This window comes from Echeneis naucrates, chromosome 10 (genome assembly GCF_900963305.1).
Source record: "Echeneis naucrates chromosome 10, fEcheNa1.1, whole genome shotgun sequence".
In the NCBI taxonomy this organism is placed as follows: Eukaryota; Metazoa; Chordata; class Actinopteri; order Carangiformes; family Echeneidae; genus Echeneis; species Echeneis naucrates.
Window position 1 is genome coordinate 415,885 of NC_042520.1, and position 19,364 is coordinate 435,248.

The 19,364-nt window shown below is 51.9% G+C and overlaps 1 protein-coding gene across 2 annotated transcripts; it reads right to left on the reverse strand.

Moving 5' to 3' along the window:
• Positions 1 to 230: 230 nt before the first annotated feature.
• Positions 231 to 18,837, reverse strand: arap3 (ArfGAP with RhoGAP domain, ankyrin repeat and PH domain 3). 2 transcript variants are annotated; one of them, XM_029512974.1, is made up of 35 exons: positions 18,725 to 18,837; positions 14,943 to 15,102; positions 13,821 to 14,723; positions 13,654 to 13,685; positions 13,487 to 13,563; positions 13,109 to 13,173; positions 12,779 to 13,012; positions 12,386 to 12,455; positions 12,180 to 12,300; positions 11,915 to 12,099; positions 11,615 to 11,721; positions 11,305 to 11,504; positions 11,062 to 11,147; positions 10,752 to 10,934; positions 6,127 to 6,268; positions 5,921 to 6,025; positions 5,623 to 5,773; positions 5,437 to 5,539; positions 4,930 to 5,128; positions 4,783 to 4,846; positions 4,535 to 4,698; positions 4,247 to 4,459; positions 4,028 to 4,133; positions 3,806 to 3,953; positions 3,660 to 3,728; positions 3,486 to 3,560; positions 3,171 to 3,288; positions 2,958 to 3,086; positions 2,741 to 2,877; positions 2,582 to 2,664; positions 2,425 to 2,460; positions 2,285 to 2,348; positions 2,058 to 2,195; positions 1,795 to 1,833; positions 231 to 1,679 (listed from the first exon to the last, which is right to left on the reverse strand). In XM_029512974.1, the coding sequence occupies exons 2-35, from the start codon at positions 15,014 to 15,016 to the stop codon at positions 1,212 to 1,214; spliced, it is 5,088 nt and encodes a 1,695-aa protein (XP_029368834.1). In that variant the 5' UTR covers positions 15,017 to 15,102; positions 18,725 to 18,837; the 3' UTR covers positions 231 to 1,211. The 2 variants fall into 2 exon arrangements, with proteins under 2 accessions (XP_029368834.1, XP_029368833.1); XM_029512973.1 differs by having other exon boundaries at positions 13,654 to 13,688.
• Between the last annotated feature and the right edge of the window lie 527 nt (positions 18,838 to 19,364).

A 19,364-nucleotide genomic window follows, 5' to 3' on the forward strand; every position in this document is an offset into this window, starting at 1 on the left:
GCACAGGCTCTGCGCCGGGACACACCCACCCAGCCTGCATACACCCTGCTTGGAGGTGGAGGAGCATCAGGAGCAGAACCTCCAGAATCAGTTACAGCTTCTACCCACAAGCCGTGACACTGTTGAACACATACACACGAATATGTACTCCTGCTTTAATTATTTATACAAATATATTATTTTCTTTTTTTTGCACTGTTGTTTGGCTGAACCGGGCCTCAGCTCTTAACTTTGTTCATCACGTGTCAGTATATATTGGTGGAATGACAATAAAGTCTCATGAAATCCTTGAATCAGATCCAATCCAGATCAGACTGGTTCTTCCTGTCATCCTTCACTCACTCTGGCCTGTTCTCATGTTAGATTATATTTTGTTTCTTTGTTCTCAGTGATTCTTTTGTTAATTTTCTGCCAATTTCTGATAAAATAAACTGTTTTATACGGAGCCTGTTAGATGTGCACTTTTTTCTGGAACACGTTTTAACATTTCTTCCTTTTCCCCAAACACTTTAATCGCCATCAGAGAATTTATCACCATGAACAATGGAAAAGGACAGAAACAGTTTTTTATTTACAGGAACAATATGAGTGTGTTAACTATAAAGAGTCTCCAGTGAAGAGGAAGTGATGTCATCAGGAGAGCTCAGAGGTTGAGAGTGACATCACGTGTTAAACCAAGAAGCTGCTGATTACAAACTAAAATGTATTTAATTTGTTTCCTGAAGATGAAGCAGCATCACAAGACGACTCCACATTCAGACCAGTGACACTGATGGGAACCCCGAGGGGAACACCTAGATTAGTTTGCTGCTCTGGAACAATGAGCTGAGGACAAAGCTGCATCAGACGCAGAGCAGCTGTGGACATCTGCAGTGACATCACCTGTGACATCACACTTATAACACCCACTAAAATGACAGCCCAAGTGCAGTGTGGGTAATATAGGCACCAGGATTAAACAATGAAGAAGAAAGGTTTAATGTAAGATATCTGAAGACCAGGCAACTGGTCCTGGTCCTGGTCCTGGTTCTGAGAGTCTGTTAGAACTCAGCTGCTCAATTAACAGTTTACTTATTGATCAACTTTGATCACTGTCTCCTCCAGTCTGATCTGGATCCTGGACTTGAGATTAAGGACGTCACGGCAATATCTCTGTGCTGCCCCCTGGAGTCTAGACAGGGTCTGTGGCAAAGAGTGCACCCCCCACTCTGTCAGACATCATAGGGCCTCTCCTCCTCCTCCTCTTCTTCCTCAGTCTTCCTGAAAGCAGAAGACAGCTCCTGCAGCAGGAGTTCCTGTGATGGCGTGCAGATGCTCTGGCCCCGCCCCCTCCTCTCTGGCTGCTGGGGGGGGTTGAGGTCTAGAGAGCTGCAGTCTCCTTCTCCATCTCCTCCCCCTCCACTGCTACCGCTCTGCTCCAGAGTCTCCACAGAGCCTCCAACTGTCCGGACCCGGTCTGCGGCCATCACGGGGTCCAGATGTCCGGTTTCCACAGAAACCAGTCTGAGCCCTGGGTGGTCCTGGACCTCATGGGTCTCTGCTGTGCTGCTGGACAGGAAGCTGGTCTCCAAAGACCTGAGGACCTGCAGGCCGAAGTCTCCAACCTCCTCGTAGAGCGGCTCGGGGAGGTCAGGAGATTCTGACCGGTCCTCCAGAGAGTCCTGCTGCACCTTCATGGGCTGAAGACACAGAAATGGTGAAGACCCGAGTCCTGCAAAACCTCCTCCTAAACCCATCTCTTCAAAATAAAAGCAGAGTCATGGCAGTCTAAACAGGAAAAGAAAACATACTCACAAAGTACATGGAGAGAGTTCGTCTGTCATGGAGCTTTCTCTGCAGAGGAAGGAAGAGGAAGTCTGATCATTTCCAGGAAACAGCTGATGTGAGTCAGATCAGTGTCTGTTTGTTCTATATTATATTTAATATGCGTGATAGAAATAATACGCATCATATGCAAACATCTTGGACGGAGATTAAATAAAGTCTCAGACCTTCGCTTGTGTTTTACAGTGAATATCTAAATGATCAGATGGAACCAGGATCCAGTTCAGACTCACCAGCGTCTGATTGGCTGAAAACATGCTGCTGTTGCTCTCATCTCCTCTGATGGGGACGAGTGGCATCGTGCCAAACTTCTGTTTGCAAATGTCCGAGGATGAGTGACGCCTCAGCACCGGAGGACCGGGATCATCGTTCTGCACAATACCACACACCAGAGTCAACGGGGAACTCGCACCACGAGACCTGGTCCCGATCTGAATCCAGGATTACAGAGTCACCCCACCTGAGCTCTTAGGAAGCTGCTGATCCATTCCCACAGGTCGGCCTCACTGCTGCAGCACAGGTACCTGAGTCAGAGGCCACAGATAAGTCAGACAGAGATCAATGCATCAGACATCATCTGACTGACAGCTGGATACTCACAGCTGGTGTTTGTCTGACATCACCGTGAAGCCCCACCTACAGGAAACCACTTGTTAATATTCAGCTGATGGTGTATCAACGCAGTTGACCTCTGACCTCTGCAGGTTTGATCTGTCTGATATTGACCGGTGAGTCCAGCACATTAGGCTCCTCCTACCTGCTTGGAGCTTTCAGCTTCCTGCGGATCCCGATGTAGATCTTCATGGACCTCAGAGACCACTCCTTCTCTGGTTTGATGCTCTGGACAAAATCGCAGACAGGTTAATCTGACAGAACCCTGGTCTACGGATCTGGTCTGATCTGAACCTGGTCTTACCTTCTTGTCTTTGATCAGCAGCAGTTTTTGGTCTTTGATCTGAAAAGTTCTCTCCTGAAACTTGTTCCCCTGAAGAAGCTTTGGAGGTTCCTCTCTGCACCGCAGGAGGCCGAGCTTCATGGTGTCACTGTGGTACGCTGGTGGGGGGGGGGCACAGTGTATAAAGTGTGTGTTTGTGTTTGTGTGTGTGTGCTGATGTGTCATTTTGGGGACCTACAGGTGAGGATGGTGAGGCCTTCTCTTTTGGGGACTCTCTTCACCACCAGGTACGCTGAGCTCGGGTCGGCCATCTTACACCACTGGAGGGCCTGTTCCAGGACCCGCTGCTTCGGGTGCAAGGGACGCTCTGAGAGACAGACACGTGTCAGAGTGAGAGAGACAGACACGTGTCAGAGAAAGACAGACAGGTGTTTCTCTGGTGCTATCTCACCCAACTGTCCGTCCTCAATGGCCTCAAACGTCATCCACACATCTTTGTCTCCGGCCGGGACATTCCTCATGTACAGAACCTGATTGGTCAGTTCCTCAGCACACATGGTGGGAGAAACCTGCAGAGGTCAGAGGTCACTCAGTGTCACACCTCAGTCTGACCACTTCCCAGCATGTAATGGGAGGTAACAGGGAACCAGAAACTTACTGCTGCCTCATGATTGGCTGTGACTTGTCTGTCACCATCATTGATTGTTTACTAATTAATGACAACCAATCAGTGAATGACTGACTGATAGCTAAAATTCAGATTTACCTTTAAAGTGATGCAGCAGTCGGGAATCTTCATCTCCAGATAAACCTCAATGATCAGATCACCAGCCTGGGACAGCTGCACATACAATCACTGATCAGTCACTAATTGGTCACATTTACAGAGTTTGTGATGTTTGTGTAAAATGAGGAAGTGACATCATCACTATGAGACCACCTGTGTGTCCTTCCAGGAAGTAATGAGACTGATCTCCAGCTCGATCTGAGTCTGATGCTCTTCATCAATCTGAGACACAAACAGAGAACCTGTCACCTGATGATGTCATCAGATGATGTCAGCTGATGATGTCAGTGGAAACTCACATCGAAAACGTGCAGGTAGTTGTCTATCAGGTCCTCTACGACCTTGACCTCGTGCTCGCCCTTCCCATCGGTCTGGAACAGACTCGGAGCGAAGAGCAGGGACAGGTTCTTGGTGCACATCTGGTTTAGACCGGCACATTTCTGGACCCTGAGGGACAATGGCTGTTAGTTCACCTGACGGCTCGGACAGCGCCACAGTGTCAGGTGTGAGTGTGACCTCACCTGTACAGGTGACCAATGAGAGCAGCCAGAGTGGTTCTGTTGACCCGAGGAAGAGTCCGGATTATGTCTTTGTACCGGTCAAGCCTCAGAGTCCTCTGGGGGATTTCTGAGGACACACAAGGGACACAGAGGACCTGAGCACTGAGACTAGGCCTGAAACAGGACCTGAGACTAAGAATTGGGACCAGGATATGGGACCAGGCCCTGGTCTGGACTCACTGGCAGCCTCCTGCCACAGCGGATGTAGGTCAGCCATGAAGACCGGGTCCTCGATCTCCCTGAAGAACCTCTTCAGGACGTCCGTCACGTCCTCGATGAAATGGTCTCCAATCCGCAGTTTGACGTTCCGAGCGTCTCTACGAAATTCCTCCATCAGCAGCTTGATCCTGGACTTGGCCCCGTTCTTCCTGTAGATTCCCTCGTGCCCCAGACCTGTACAAACCAGAACCATGAGTTCTTCCCAACATCATCAGTTCAGGTCTCCTCTGGTTTGGGTTGGTCCCTCACCATACTGAGTGATGAAGTTGATGCAGCTGTCCACAATGATGGGAATGTCGTTCCTGCTCAGCTGTTGTTCCTTCAGGGTGTTTCCTTTCCCACCAGCTGCCCTCTGGATGTCCAAGTACCACAGGGAGAAGTCAGAGCGGCCGACCCCCTGGAGGTGTAGAGTCCTGAGGGGACAGCAAACAAAGCCATGAAGACAACAAAACCGGGACAACGTGGAGCAGTATCTAAGGAGATGACCATCCTCTCACCTCCCCCTCTCCACCAGGACCAGGATGTCCTTCTTCTCCTGGTTCTCGCTCTCCGACGCCAGACCTTCAACACAAACACAGGTGGGTTCATCAAACTGTTCAGACCTAGAGCATCTGGAAACCAGGACCAGGACTGAGGACACTGACTGAGCTCCTGGAGGCGGTTCAGGTTGATAATGTCCTCCGCGGCCCCGTCGTTCCGGGGACAGATAAATAGGTTGGACTTCTGCAGGACGAAGTAAGCTTCCTTCCACTGCTGAGGATCCAGCATGGCCCGGTACCGCAGGAGACCCACACGCTCAAACTCCCGGTTCAGGAGACAGTGACAGCTGAGCGGCGTCGCAGCCTGAAGGATGACATGCCACCAGCATTAGACCAAATAGAGTGGGTCCAGGGTTTTAATACGCTGGACCACATGGTGGATCTGAGGACCCATCAAACCTCTGACCTCAGACCAGCTGAATGTTTACACTCTTTAGCGCTAAGGGCTGAGACTGAACCTGGACCACTTGGGCCATAAACTTGGTCACTCTGTAACTGCTGCCGCTGGAAATATAATGATTATAATATCGACCAAGACCAGGACCAGGAATTAAGGAGCTTTAGGCTCTCAAACGAAGATGAAGGTGATGAAGGTGAGTCAGAGTCCCTGACCTTTCCGATGGCCTTGGTCCAACTGTGAAGGTCGTCAGGTGTCTCCAGACCGAACAGGTACAGCTTCTCCGACGTCAGGTACAGCTCAAAGGTGTAACGGAACCTGAGGGAGCAGGGCAAAAACACAGTACATCACTTAGAGTGGCCGTTTCTATTGCAATGTGAGGACAAGAGAGGCATCTGTACCTGTCGATGAAGCCGTTGTGTGAGGAATCTGGCCGGTTGACGCCCAGACAGACGATGTCTCTGACACTGATCTGGAAGCAGGGATCAGCTGATCGGTCCGACTCGTACAGGAATAGACTCTGATCTACTGAGCACCAGAACTTCTGGAAGTCTGGACAGGATCAGAAGAGGGCGGTGAAACACAATCAGACTGAACAGGTTTGGAACAGCATGGAAACAGCTGATGACGACAGTACAGTGGTGACTCCAATCAAAGATTCATAACATTCAGTAACCTTTGACCTCACCCCCCCCTCACCCTCTCGTGTCTTCCTGGACAGTGTCCCCCTCTGGACGGAACTGGACTTGTACAGAAAACCAGAGTGAAGAACGGGCTGCATGATCTCATCATACACACTGGGATCTGAGAAGAGACACACACAGTGTCACCTTGAAGATCAGGGACTGGACCTGGACTCGGTCAGATCGAATTACAGGGATTATAATAGATCACAGAGTCCAGACCTGAAGTGCTAAAGTGATCCACCAGCTGATGGTCTCGCTGGCCGCCATTAGAGCCACTGACAAGACGAGCTGACTCTGCCTCTGAGAAAATCTGAGTGACGGTTTTTAAAAGTGTCTGTTCAGAGACAGCTGAGCACAAGACCTGAGAGAGAGAGAGAGAGAGAGAGACATTGACACAAAGTCAGAGACTTGACTTTTAACCAAAATTTATTTATAGCTCATTCTTAAAAACGTTTGCAAATAAGTTAAAAGTTTTATATATATATATATATATAAAAATCAGGAAATTCAGAAAGTTAAATTAATAAAAAAGTACAAACCAAAAAACATGGAAACTTATATTCACACCCTCTCACACACACTAAGGTGGAAGAAAAAAGCTAAATCTAAATTAGGCTAAACTAAACTGAGCTAAGCTAGGCCAAGCTGAGGGCTGTCCCCCAGTGAGATCAGGACGTGCCCACAAGGCTCTGAACCCGTTCATGTTCCCGGTCAGGGTGAAAAACGCTCGCTCTACTTTCAACCGAGCCACCACCAAACCTTTCAAACAGCGGACCGGGTCAGTCCAGCCTTCACCCCTCATCTGATTCTTTCTGGTTCTCCAGATCGCCAACTTAGCAGCTGCAAAGATAAAATTAATCAAAACCAGGGACTGTCTCTTCCTGGGGGTGTATCTGGGACCAAACACAAATAGGGATGGAGAGATGGTTTCTCCCTGGGTCTCCACCCACTCGTTCAGGAGGTCCATCAGTCCTGCCAGGTGAGGGCAGGACAGCACCAGGTGTTGGAGGGTTTCAGGTTCAGGGCAGAAGGGGCAGTTCTCCTCAGTGCCGGGGTCCAAGTGAGCTCTGTGTCTGGTCGTAGCTATAGCTCCGTGTATAATCCTCCACTGGAGGTTGGCCATCCGTTTTTCAACGGGACACTTATACAGGAGACGCCAGCAGCCTTTAGGGGAAGAGTCTGATTCCAACACCCCGGTCCACCTCGACTCCCGAACTCCAGCCAGCCAGTGGAGGTTCAGCAGCTTGATGCAGCTGAGGTACAGGTGTTGTTTGCTGTATGTGCTAAATGTGGCCAGCACTGGTGTTCCCAGGGAGAGGAGCTGACCGCTGTCCTCAGTCCACTCCCCCACAGGGATCTAATCCCTGCTACCTCAGCCAGTGGTGAGGTGACCCAGCTTCACCACTCCCGCCCCGATGAGTTTCTCCCTCAGTGATGGCGAGGAGAGGGCAGCAGCAGGCAGGAGGGGGTTAAAAAACAAGGGCTCCTCAAAGAGCCAAAACCCTGGCCGAGGTTTAGGGGGTCGGGCGACAGTCAATGTCATCCAAGCATCAAGCAGTGACCTGTAGAAGGGTGTGAGCCCCACCAGGTCGCATCCAGCTGGTTTTAAAAGGAAAAGGTGCTTATCCAGTCCAAGCCGGCCAGCTTTCCGAAGAAGCAGGCTGGCCAACGCCGACCAGCAGGGGGGATGTCCATACAGCAGCCGCTGAGCTGCTTGAAGCCTGAAGGCTGAAGACCTGATGTCCACCAGGCCCTGACCCCCCTCTGCCACAGGGAGGTACAGGACCGACGCTCTTACCCAATGACACCCAGTCCAAAAGAAGTCCACCAGGAGCCGCTGTATTTGTTCCAGGTGGTCAGGTGGAGGCACCAACACCTGCAGCCTGTGCCACAGGGACGAGGCGACCAGGTTGTTGATGATCAGAACTCTTCCCCTGTAGGACAGCTGAGGTAGCAACCATGTCCATTTAGACCACTTGGCCTGCACTTTCCCCAGCACTCCCTCCCAGTTCTGCCTTTCCCTGTCCTTACTGCCCAGGTGAACCCCCAGAACCTTTATCCCTGTACTCCCCCACTGCAGGTTTCCAGGAAGGCCAGGAGCGGTCCCCCTGCTCCATTTCCCCACCAGACAGGCCTCACTCCTCCCCCAGTTTACTCGAGCAGAGGAGCCGTTCTCATATAGGGCTATGCTCCTCTCCAGCTCCTCGACATCCCTCTGATCCTGGACCAGAATGCTGATGTCATCTGCATAGGCTGACACCACGACAGGGGGGGCCGGCTCAGGCAGACTAAGTCCTTTTAGCCGCTTCCTGAGCCTGAATAGGAGCGGCTCGATGGCAATACTATACAGCTGCCCTGAGATCGGACAACCCTGCCTGATCCCCCTTCTCACCTCTACAGGACAGCTGAGGCGTCCCCCCACCTTCACCACTCAACACACACTCTTATATAAAAGTTTCACCCAAGACAAAAAGTGCTCCCCAACACCAAACGCCTGCAAAGTGGCAAATAAAAACGAATGATCCACACGATCAAATGCCTTTTCTTGATCAACTGCTAAAATGCCAACATTTAGATTATAACATTAGCAAATGTCAAAAATGTCTCTCATTAAAAACAAATTGTCCTGTATGGATCTGTGTGGGACACAATATGATTGGTTGACCCCAATCAATTGTCCAAGACAACCTTTTAGTCTGTTGGATAAAGCCCTGGATAAAATTTTGTAATCAGAGCATAAAAGAGCCAGAGGCCTCCAGTTTTTTAAAAGCGTTAGATCCCCCTTTTTGGGCAGCAGGGAGATTAAAGGTTTCCTTTATTAAAAGACTCCTTAAAAACATCCAGCAGGTTGTGCCCCAGTAGATCACAGTCCTCCGCCCGGAACAGGTCAGAATAATAATCCACAGCATGCCTCATTTCCGCCGGGTTGGAAGATAGCCTCCCGTCCGGCAGACGGAGACGCACCATCCTCTTCCTCTGGCCCTCAGACTTTTCTAAACCAAAGAAGAAGGTGGTTGGAGCGTCCATATCCTTCAGTCTGGTGAAGCGAGCTCGGACCAGAGCTCCCTTGGCTCTCTCATTCAGAAGGCCGCTCAGCTGCTGGGGGTGCTGGGGATGCACTCTCCAGCTCCCTGATCTCCTTCTCCAGCTGCTCCACAGCCCTCCTGGTGTTGGTGGTTGAGTAGGCCGTGTACTTCTGGCAGAAAATCCTGATCTGCCCCTTTCCCACCTCCCACCACTGACTAATGGAGGGGAAATCCTCCTTTCTGGACTTCCAATAACACCAAAAGAGTTTACAATTTTCACAAAAGGTATTGTCCATTAAAAGTTTCACATTAAAATGCCAGAATGGTGATGATCTCTGGGTAGGGGATAAAAACAGCTCTGCCCTCACTAAGTGATGGTCTGTAAACCCCACAGGGAGGATGCTACTATTTGTTATACGGGGAATAAAAAACCCAGAGATGTAAAACCTGTCCAGTCTGGCTGCACTGACTCTGTTATCTGTCACCTTTACCCAAGAGTGCTGCCTGGCTGACAGATGTTTTGTCCTCCAAACATCCACCAGATCAGACTCTCTCAGCAGTTGGTCCAGAAAAGAGGAGGACTGAGGGTGGGGCTCCTGTCCCGTCCTATCCACCCAATCTGTGCAGCAGTTCCAGTCCCCCCCCCAGAAGAACAACCTCCCCCTGGTTACATCTGCCAAGCCCATCTTTCAACCTCTGGAACAGAGTGAGGCGTTCAGGGCCGTGATTTGGAGCATATATGTTAAAAAAGTTAAAAACAAAAGTCCCTATTTCAGCTCCGCCCACTTTCCCTCCTGACCACCTTCCTGCCCCTGCTCAGCCCCGCCCTCTTTTCCTCCCTGACCACCTTCCTGCCCCTGCTCAGCCCCGCCCTCTTTTCCTCCCTGACCACCTTCCTGCCCCTGCTCAGCCCCGCCCCCTTTCCCTCCCTGACCACCTTCCTGTCCCTGCTCAGCCCCGCCCACAGTATTTTCCTGACCACCCGTTGCCATGGTTACATGGTCAGCGCTCACCTGCTCAGCCTCAGACCCGCCCCTTGTTGGGGGGCTCAGCTCCGGAGCTGGGAGCCGCGACTTCTCCTCCGGCCTCTCCAGCCGCAGCCGGAGGCCGGCCCCACGCTGTCGGAGCGGCCCCCGCCGGGTGCTGCCTGTGCGGACAGACGACCCGCTTGTGCCCCACATCTCCGCACCCGGAGCTGGCGTACACCATGTAGAAGCTGTCCTCATGCTTCACTCTGAAGGACACCATGAGCACCTGCCTCCTCAGGGACTGAACATGTTTTAGCTTGGCGTCCCTGCAGCCCAGACCCACCGACCGGAACCCGCTCGCGAACCTCCCGAACCTCCTCAGCTCTCTCTCTAGAGCCTCGTTCGGGATGAACGGAGGGACTCCGGACACGGTGACCCGGGTCGAGGGCAGCGCCAGCGGGGAGACCTGGAGGAACTCGTCCTCCAGGTTCGGCCCGCTCTCGATCAGCTGGGTGACAAAGGCCTGATCTTTGAGGAACACCACCACTTTGTTCATCCGGGAAGCCACGAAACACGGTAAAAAACACCAACAAAGACACCAAAAAGTCACTAAACACTAAATAAACACTAAACAATTAAACCAGTAACCAAACAATGACACACAGGAAAGAAAAGAAAAGAGAAAAATAGACTTTTAGTCTGAAAGCTCACTCACACACTCTCACCGATCTCCACTCCCAGCACACACTGGGAGAGAGAGAGAGACATTGACCCAGAGTCAGAGTCAGAGAGAGAGAGAGACATTGACCCAGAGTCAGAGTCAGAGAGAGAGAGAGACATTGACTCTGACCTTGAGCAGCTCCTCCTGGTTGCTAACTGTGGGGTGGGGGAGGCGGTACCGCCCCTCCTTGTACTTCTGGGTGATGAAGCTCCGCCTCTGCTCAGGTGAGGCGTCGCAGTCGAGCTCCTCAGAGACGGACAGACGAGCTGCCCAGAAGTCGTTGGCGCGGTCGTTCCCCAGCATGATGAACAGCTGAGCACAAATACACAGGTAAACAACACACCTGTCTGGGTCGGTCATCGCAGGTCATGTGACCACAACTTGAGCAGGTCAGCTGTCCACAGACCGCCACAGGAGGACCCGGCAGTCCTGGTCTCACCTGGACGATCTCGTTGCTCCACACGCTGGTGTCCAGTTTCAGACTCTGGACCTTAGAGACCATGGTCCCCAGACCTCTGTGCTGACCTGCACAAACACACATGTACGAGTCACAGGTATGTAAACTGGAAATTGATCTGGTCTGTTCCGGAGCAGACTACTCCGACCACAGTTGGACCTCTGGAGGCGCCTCAGAGCTTTCATGAGTGGACTGTGAACCTGGTCTGGATCTCGACCGTCCCACCTGCACAGTTCTTGCAGATGACCACACACAGGTTGATGGAGGCCCAGTCCGGGTTCAGGGCCTTGCAGTCAGCACAGATCCTGTTGGACCGGTTGGACCAGATCTTCTCGGCCACCTCGTAGTCTGACAATGTCTCGGCAATGGACTCCTGCAGGGCCTCCATCCAGTCCCGCTTCTCCCGGTCCGACTCTGCTGTGAAGCTGAGGACGCCAAACAGATTTCTGATGTGAGGCGGAGGGGTCACCATGGTAACAGTATTGGGGTCAGGTCCTGGACCAGTTCAGTCAGGTCCAGATCAGACTGCTGGTACCTGAAGGTCTTGTAAGGCGTGATGAGTTCGAAGCTCCGGTGCTTTCCGTCTCTGATCGTCGAACCTCGAGCTTCAATCACTGTGATACCAATACCTGAACGGAAACACTACACAACAGACACACAAATGGAGAACGGAGGAACAAAGGAGACACCACAGACACACAGAGACATACACTGGTTACAACAGGTGACGTCACCATGACTCCACCAATCAGCTTGTTGTCTCCTCCCCAATTTACTGGAAATGATGTCACCATTAAGTGACCTAACCTGCAGGTGGGTGGAGCTTACGTCTCACCTGCTCACTCTTGTGGAGCCAGATCTGGTCGGTGTTGATGGCAGCATAAACTTTGGATTTGGTTCCTTTCAGCTCCAGGGCGCCATGCTTCTGACAGTGAGACCCAGGACCGAACCGCCTCCGCCCAAAGACCAGCTGCTCCTGGACGTGTTCCTGCAGTGTGGACACCCACCGCCGCCGCAAGCCTGAGGAATGGGGAGGCCACCATCTTCATCATCACCGTCATCATTAACATCATCATCACTGTCATCACGCTGTGCTTTACCTTCGTTTTCTGTTCTGAACACAAAGACTCTTTGACTTGTCACTATTTCAAACTTGTTGTCTTTTGCTGGGCGGGTCATCTGGATGACAGCCAATGGGATCACTCCTTTAGGGTAGACGTCCTAAAACAGGAAGTGAAAAAGAGCTGGTACTGACTGGTCACTTCCTGTTGCTGTTGTTTGTTATTGTTAATAGTTGTGTACGTACCTTGTCACTGCCGAAGTACATCAAGTTTTTACCATCAAACTTCACGTAGCGTTTCTGGAAAACATAGTTCCTGAAGAACAGACACGCACCTTCGTCACCATCATCATCACCATCATCATCATCTCCTTCATAAAGTGTGAATCAACACTGACTGAGGAAGAGGAAACAGACACACACCGAGTGGAAGATGAAGAGTCAGAGGAGGAAGAGGGGGAGAAGGTGATGAGGCAGCTCCTTAGGAGGCAGGAAACACAGGGAGGAGCAGAGCGAAGGAGACGGAGCAATGCAAGCAGCACTGAAGAATGACTCCTGACACACAACACAGACACAGACGCTTCCTTCAGAATCTCTCTCTGGGAATCAATCACACCCAGGCGTGTAAATCAAACACACCCCTGTGGAGACAGCTTGTCCAGCCAGCCGCTGATGATGGGCGGGGCTCTCTCTGTGAGGGATGTGTAGCTGGCGTACGGCGAGATGGTCAAGTCCTCATCGGCCTCAGAGGAGGGGGTGGGGGGAGGCAGGAAGAGGGTGGGGGGCGGAGCTTCCCCCACTGTACTGTAGCCCTGAGAGTCTCCGGGCTGAAGAGCCTGAGACAGACGCTTCGTCCAGGACAACTTCTGACACCTGAGGGGACACTGGGACTATTACATCACATGATTGACATGTGGGTCATCCAATCACATGCTCATCTGGTGATACAGCTACATGGTCTGGTCTTACCCATAATCCTCTTCGTGGTCATCTTCCTTTCTTGTCTCACTTCCCTCTACTCTGCCTCTCTCACTCTGGACAAGGACGACAATTAAAGAGTTTAGGACTGAAGGACACAGTGAAGGACACAAGGAAGGACACCGTGAAGGACACAGGGAAGGACACAGTGAAGGACACAAGGAAGGACACAGTGAAGGACAAAGGGAAGGAAACAGTGAAGGACAAAGGGAAGGAAACAGTGAAGGACACAGTAAAGGACACAGTGAAGGACAGTAAAGAACACAGTGAAGGACACAGGGAAGGACACAGTGAAGGACACAAGGAAGGACACAGTGAAGGACATAGAGAAGGACACAGGGAAGGACATAGTGAAGGACAGAAGCTCACCTTGTGGACTTGTCTCCTGGTCTGATAAACCGTCTCACAGTATGGACTGATCTTCTCCTCCTGGTCTTTGGTGGACACTGTAGGACACTCAGAGTTAGCTGAAGCACAGATCTGGTCTAGTTTGGACACTGAATCTGGTCTAGACTGAACCCGGATTCTGAACTCACCTGGACCTGGTCCTGAAGAGTTGGAGAAGATTCTGCTGGAAACAGAAACAAATGGAATCAGAGACGGAGACTCACTGACCCCTCCCCCCTCTCCTGATTGGAACTGACCAGCCTGTAGGACTTGTGTCAGTGCCCCGCCCCCCTCCTCTAATAGGCTCACACTGTACCTGTTCCTCTCGGGGGTTTGTCTGGGAGGGGTAGGAGGGGCCGACTGTTGACTGCAGTATCTCCGCCCTTCTTCAGGGGCAGATCCAGGTAAAGTGCCCCAGTAGATGTCGTTGGAGATCATCTCCAGCCCCCCTACTTTGGATGAGCTGGAGGGGGAGGAGCCAGAGAGCACACTGCTGTCCAGACAGGAAGTCGGAGCAGACACGGCCTGGGTGTCTGTTTGTATGGGTGAAGAAGGCGCCGAAGAGGGCGGGGAGCCCTGAAACACTGAAGGCAGGGCCCGATGGTTCAACCTGGGCGGGACTGGAGGTAACAGCCCCCCAGCGTCTGACAGAGACAAGCTCCGACTCGGACTCGGCCTTCTGCTGGGTGTGGTCAACTGTTCACTGAGGCCAAAGGGCAACCTGTCCCGGGATGGCGCCGTGTCCCCTGACGTAAAATCCTCTAACACGGTGAAACATATGGACTCCTGGGACAACCTCCTGGGGGGGGGCAGAACTGGGTCTGGGGGACAGAAGTGGATGGGTGCAGTCCTGCGGCGGTTGAAGACAGTTCTGGGTTTAGGAACAGGCTTCACTTCCACTCTGCTGCTGCCTGGATCTGCGTTCCTCAGCATGGCAGTAAGATCCGGAGCCGAGCTGTTCCTGAACGTCGTGGACTGACCGGGGGACACGGTGCCCTGACCTCGCACCGTCACAGACTGGCACCGGGCGCTAGGGTGGTCCAGCTCCACCTTGTGATTGGCTCTTTGAGCTTCGGTCCTCTGAACGTAAGCAACCAATCGTAGGATCCTCTTCCTGTGACCCGTGGCGGTCACACCCAGACTGACAAGGGCATCATGATCCAGGTGGGTGAAGTCTCTGGCCAACAGGAGGCCAGCTCGGCGGAAGGTGTTCAGGTACCTGCAGAGACAAGAGGCCAGCAGACGTCAGCATGTGGACCTGGACTACATGTAAAATGTAGGATAAAGTTGTCGTTGATCACAAACCAAGGAGTGGATGTGGATCTGGAATCACAGGATCCAGATAGTATCTGGATCAAATTTTATCTGGATTTTGTCAGTGAGTCAGTTACATCATCAAGTTTTTGTCACTGCCCCCCACCCACCCCCGACCCCCCACCTCTCTAGGTGGATGGCTCCCAGAAGCGTCTCAACCGGCGTGCTGCCATCCAGTGAGGCCATGACGACCAACATGGAGTCTGGGTCTGATGGCGTCTCCTCCACGTCTGGGAAACAGCTGGGCCATTTCTGACCTACTGGAGCTGATGACGGCAGTCCATCTGCAGGGACCAAGACAGAATAGGTTTCAGTCCACGCACAGGGACCAGGACCAGAACCGCCTGCACAGCCTGTAGTCACTACAGTGAGATGGTATCACTGCAACCTTTGACCCTCGAAGGTTATTACCCCGCCAGCCAAGTAAAGACACAGAGGATGAACATCACATGATGAACACAACCCAGGGTGACCTTTGACCTCTGTACAGACGACCCCCACCTCATCAGGAATGATGTCATCTTTCACAGAAGCACAAACAGACACATTTGAAAACTCATGGACTCACATTTTTCTTTTTGGAGACACAATGAACAAAGAACACCGGACACACACACACAGGATGCAGGGAGTGTCAGCAGCTGAGGCATGTTGCCCCGAGCTGAAGGGCGGAGAGTTTTCAAAGAGACAACTGTGTGAGTGTGTGTGTGTGTGTGTGTGTTAGCGCTTTGAGGTTTTCATGAAGACCAGGTCTGCAGGTCTACAGTCAGTCAGTGAAGACACCAAAATGGTTGTGAAGCAAACACACACAAACACACTGTCCAGCATGAAGGAGGATGTGAGTCACAGCTTCCTGTCCTGTTCCCTCCCCCAGACTCAGTGGAATGAGGGAATCAAACCTTTGACCGCCCTGAGCCTCAGAGGTGGGCTCATTCTCAGGGCTTCAGGATCACAGGACTGGTCTGAGGACACGGAGGAAGAAAAGACCAGGTCCAGGTTTCGAGGGGACAGGAAGTGGAAGCTGCAGATAAAGACAGAGATGAGGAAACAGACACTCCCATCCTACTTCCTCCTCTGGAAGGAGGAGGCCGAGACCAGGTCTGAGACCAGGTCTGAGACCAGGTCTGAGACCGACCCCTTCGTTTAGTCAGCCTCAGGCAGGGATGTCCACAGAGCGGTCTCAGACCGGACTGGGACTTCTGGTGCACCTGATCCTTTTGGTGTCCACGGACGAGGTTGATGATGGTAAAGATCTGAGCCATTTGTCCTCCAACAGATTGGACACACCCAGACGCCTCTTCGTCATCTTCGTCTCCTCCCCCCTCTTCCTCAACCTCTGACCTCTGAAGGGTTTGTGGAATAATCTAACCCTTTCATAATAATAGTCCAACCCCAACATCACCTTCTGAATAAAATGATACAAACATTTAGATGAACTCTGTGATGTCATGACTGTAACCCTGACAACCGTTAGCTAACCAGCTACAAGTCATAGCTTCAACGCCAACTGTTCATAAAGTTTCCCAGTTCAAAGATATTAGTTTAGCAGCTGAAACAGGAAGTTTAGACAAACCAGGGCGGAGCCTAAACACAGTGAGTGATACGCTGAGAGGCCTGTCAATCAAAGAGATAGACAAACAGAGAGAGAGAGACAGAGTGAGACAGACGGAGTGAGAGAGACAGAGAGAGTGAGACAGACAGAGTGAGACAGAGAGTGAGAGACAGAGTGAGACAGACAGAGTGCGAGAGATAGAGAGAGTGAGACAGACAGTGAGCAAGTGAGACAGAGAGACTGAGAGAGACAGAGGGACACAGACAGAGAGTGAGAGAGACAGAGGGACACAGACAGACAGAGAGAGTGAGACAGATGGAGTGAGAGAGACTGAGAGAGACAGAGTGAGACAGACAGAGAGAGTGAGAGAGACAGAGGGACACAGACAGAGAGAGTGAGAGAGACAGAGGGACACAGACAGAGAGTGAGAGAGACAGAGGGACACAGACAGACAGAGTGAGAGAGACAGAGGGACACAGACAGAGAGTGAGAGAGACAGAGGGACACAGACAGAGAGTGAGAGAGACAGGGTGAGACACCTCCCCTGAATGGGAGGGTTAGAGAGAGGGTGGGCGTGCGAGGCAGAGTGATAACAGTGAGCTCTATTGTGACCAACAGAAGGCTGATTGTTTCCGAGCTGTGACTGGAACCAAACAGAACTCTGGGAACTCTGTGTGTCCGAATGGGGTGGGGGGGTCCAGATCCAGAACCAGGATGAACACCTGTCCTTCCAGGACCAGGACCTGTTTGCATGCTGCGTTCACAGACATCCAGGACGTTCTCTCTGGTCCTGCCTCAGGGTCAGGTCTTTGAGGATCCTGGTTCCTGTCCAAAGACCAGGATCCACCAGGTCTCAGTTAGACCCTGCACTGAACTCTGGGTAATTTTAACTTCCAACGTCCTGTTTAGGAAATTAAGTGGTGAAACACACACATACACACACTTTGTTGGTCTTTTGTCTCTTAGCTAACAACTGAACCCCAGACCTGGTCCCAGACCTGGTCCCAGACCTGGTACACAGGTTTTTAAACTAAACCTGGAGAACCAAAAGGAGGATACTCTGCAGGGGCGGGAATCGAACACAACAACCCCAACTCTAATATCAGTTGTTTCCTGATGGGGAGGGGCTTGAAGTGCTCTGACCAATCAGCAGGGTTGTTCCCCAGGTTGACCTTCTGAGTGACATCACAGTGACATCACAGTCAGCCAGGTCTGTTTTACTCTGAGGCTGAAACAGGAAGTTGAGTTTCCCTTTTAGAGGATGTTTGTGTTCCATGTGAACGCCCAGGTTTCCTGCTTTCCTGAACGTCTCACACAGAATCACTGCCTCACACCAAACCGTCCAAATGTCAAAATGTCAAAATGGTCAAACTGTCCAAACCGTCCAAACTGTCCAGACTGTCTCACTGTCATTGTCTTATTGCTGGGGCAAACACTGGAGGCAGAGAGGGTTCACTGACTGAGGGTCAACAGGAAGCCATGACATCACAGCTCCACCCTGTAGAGACGTCTCCACCACAATCTGTCCTAACTGATGAGGACCCTCAGACCCCCAGACCCTCAGACCCCCAGACCTTCAGACCTTCAGACCCCCAGACCCCAGGACGTTCAGACCCTCAGACCCTCAGACCCCAGGACCTTCAGACCCTCAGACCTTCAGACCCTCAGACTCCAGGACCTTCAGACCCTCAGACCCTCAGACCTTCAGACCCTCACACCCCAGGACCTTCAGACCTTCAGACCCTCACACCCTCAGACCTTCAGACCCTCACACCCCAGGACCTTCAGACCTTCAGACCCTCAGACCCTCAGACCTTCAGACCCCCAGACCCCCAGACCCTCAGACCTTCAGACCTTCATACCCTCAGACCCCCAGGACCCCCAGACCCTCAGACCCCCAGACCCTCAGACCCTCAGACCCCCAGGACCCTCAGACCCTCAGACCCTCAGACCCCCAGACCCTCAGACCCCCAGGACCCCCAGACCCTCAGACCCTCAGACCCTCAGACCCCCAGACCCTCAGACCCTCAGACCCCCAGGACCCCCAGACCCTCAGACCCTCAGACCCTCAGACCCCCAGACCCTCAGACCCTCAGACCCCCAGGACCCCCAGACCCTCAGACCCCCAGGACCCCAGAGCGTTTTTGACGGATCAGATGGGTCAGTTCTCCCGTCAGAGCCGAAGCCCACCAAAGTAAAACCGGACTGGAGTCCGGGAGCCAGAACTGATCTGGTCCGAGGGATCGGCACTCTGAGCGGGATGAGCCGCTTCCTGCAGGACTCGTTGGGACCGACCGGACCCTAACACAGATCTGATCCAAGTCTCGGTCTAAAACAGATTTAAAGAGTCTCACCTCTGAGCCAGTCCGGGTTCTGGTCTCTGGACTTCGGCAGGTGTGTTACCTGAGGACTGAACCAGTAGAGTCCGGAGCTAGTCTGAAGTGGACTGGAAAGTCCAGGAGCAGAAACTCTGTGAGCCGGACGTGAAGTTACCGTGATCACCTGCTACCACCACTTCCGGTTCACATTTCAAAATAAAGGTATCCAGCCCACTGAAAATGCACTATCTTCGGTTTGTGTACCTCCAAAGTAAAATACATGGCTTCATATAAACAGCTTTATTTGCAGCAAAGATAAAAAACCATAATTCTAAACGTCTGGCCAAATATTTAATAAAACATATTTGATAATTTATGAAATGTGTCAGACTGAAATGATTAAATATTGACGAGTGTTTAGAACTCATGACAGGTTTTTAAACACTCTTACTTTGAAGTGTCACTGTTGGAGCTCACTATTTGGACCCAGCCCTGTCTTCTGTCCTCACCAGTCCAACACCAGATAACAGATCCTAAGTCCCAGTTCTAAACCACATCAGACCAGACGCTCTGATCCAGACCTCGTCTCCATCTTCATTTGGATACTGAGAGCCTCTTCCTCTTCCCCCTCCTGTCCCTGCTCCGGTCCATCAGGTCTGTGGTCCGGGTGGGTACA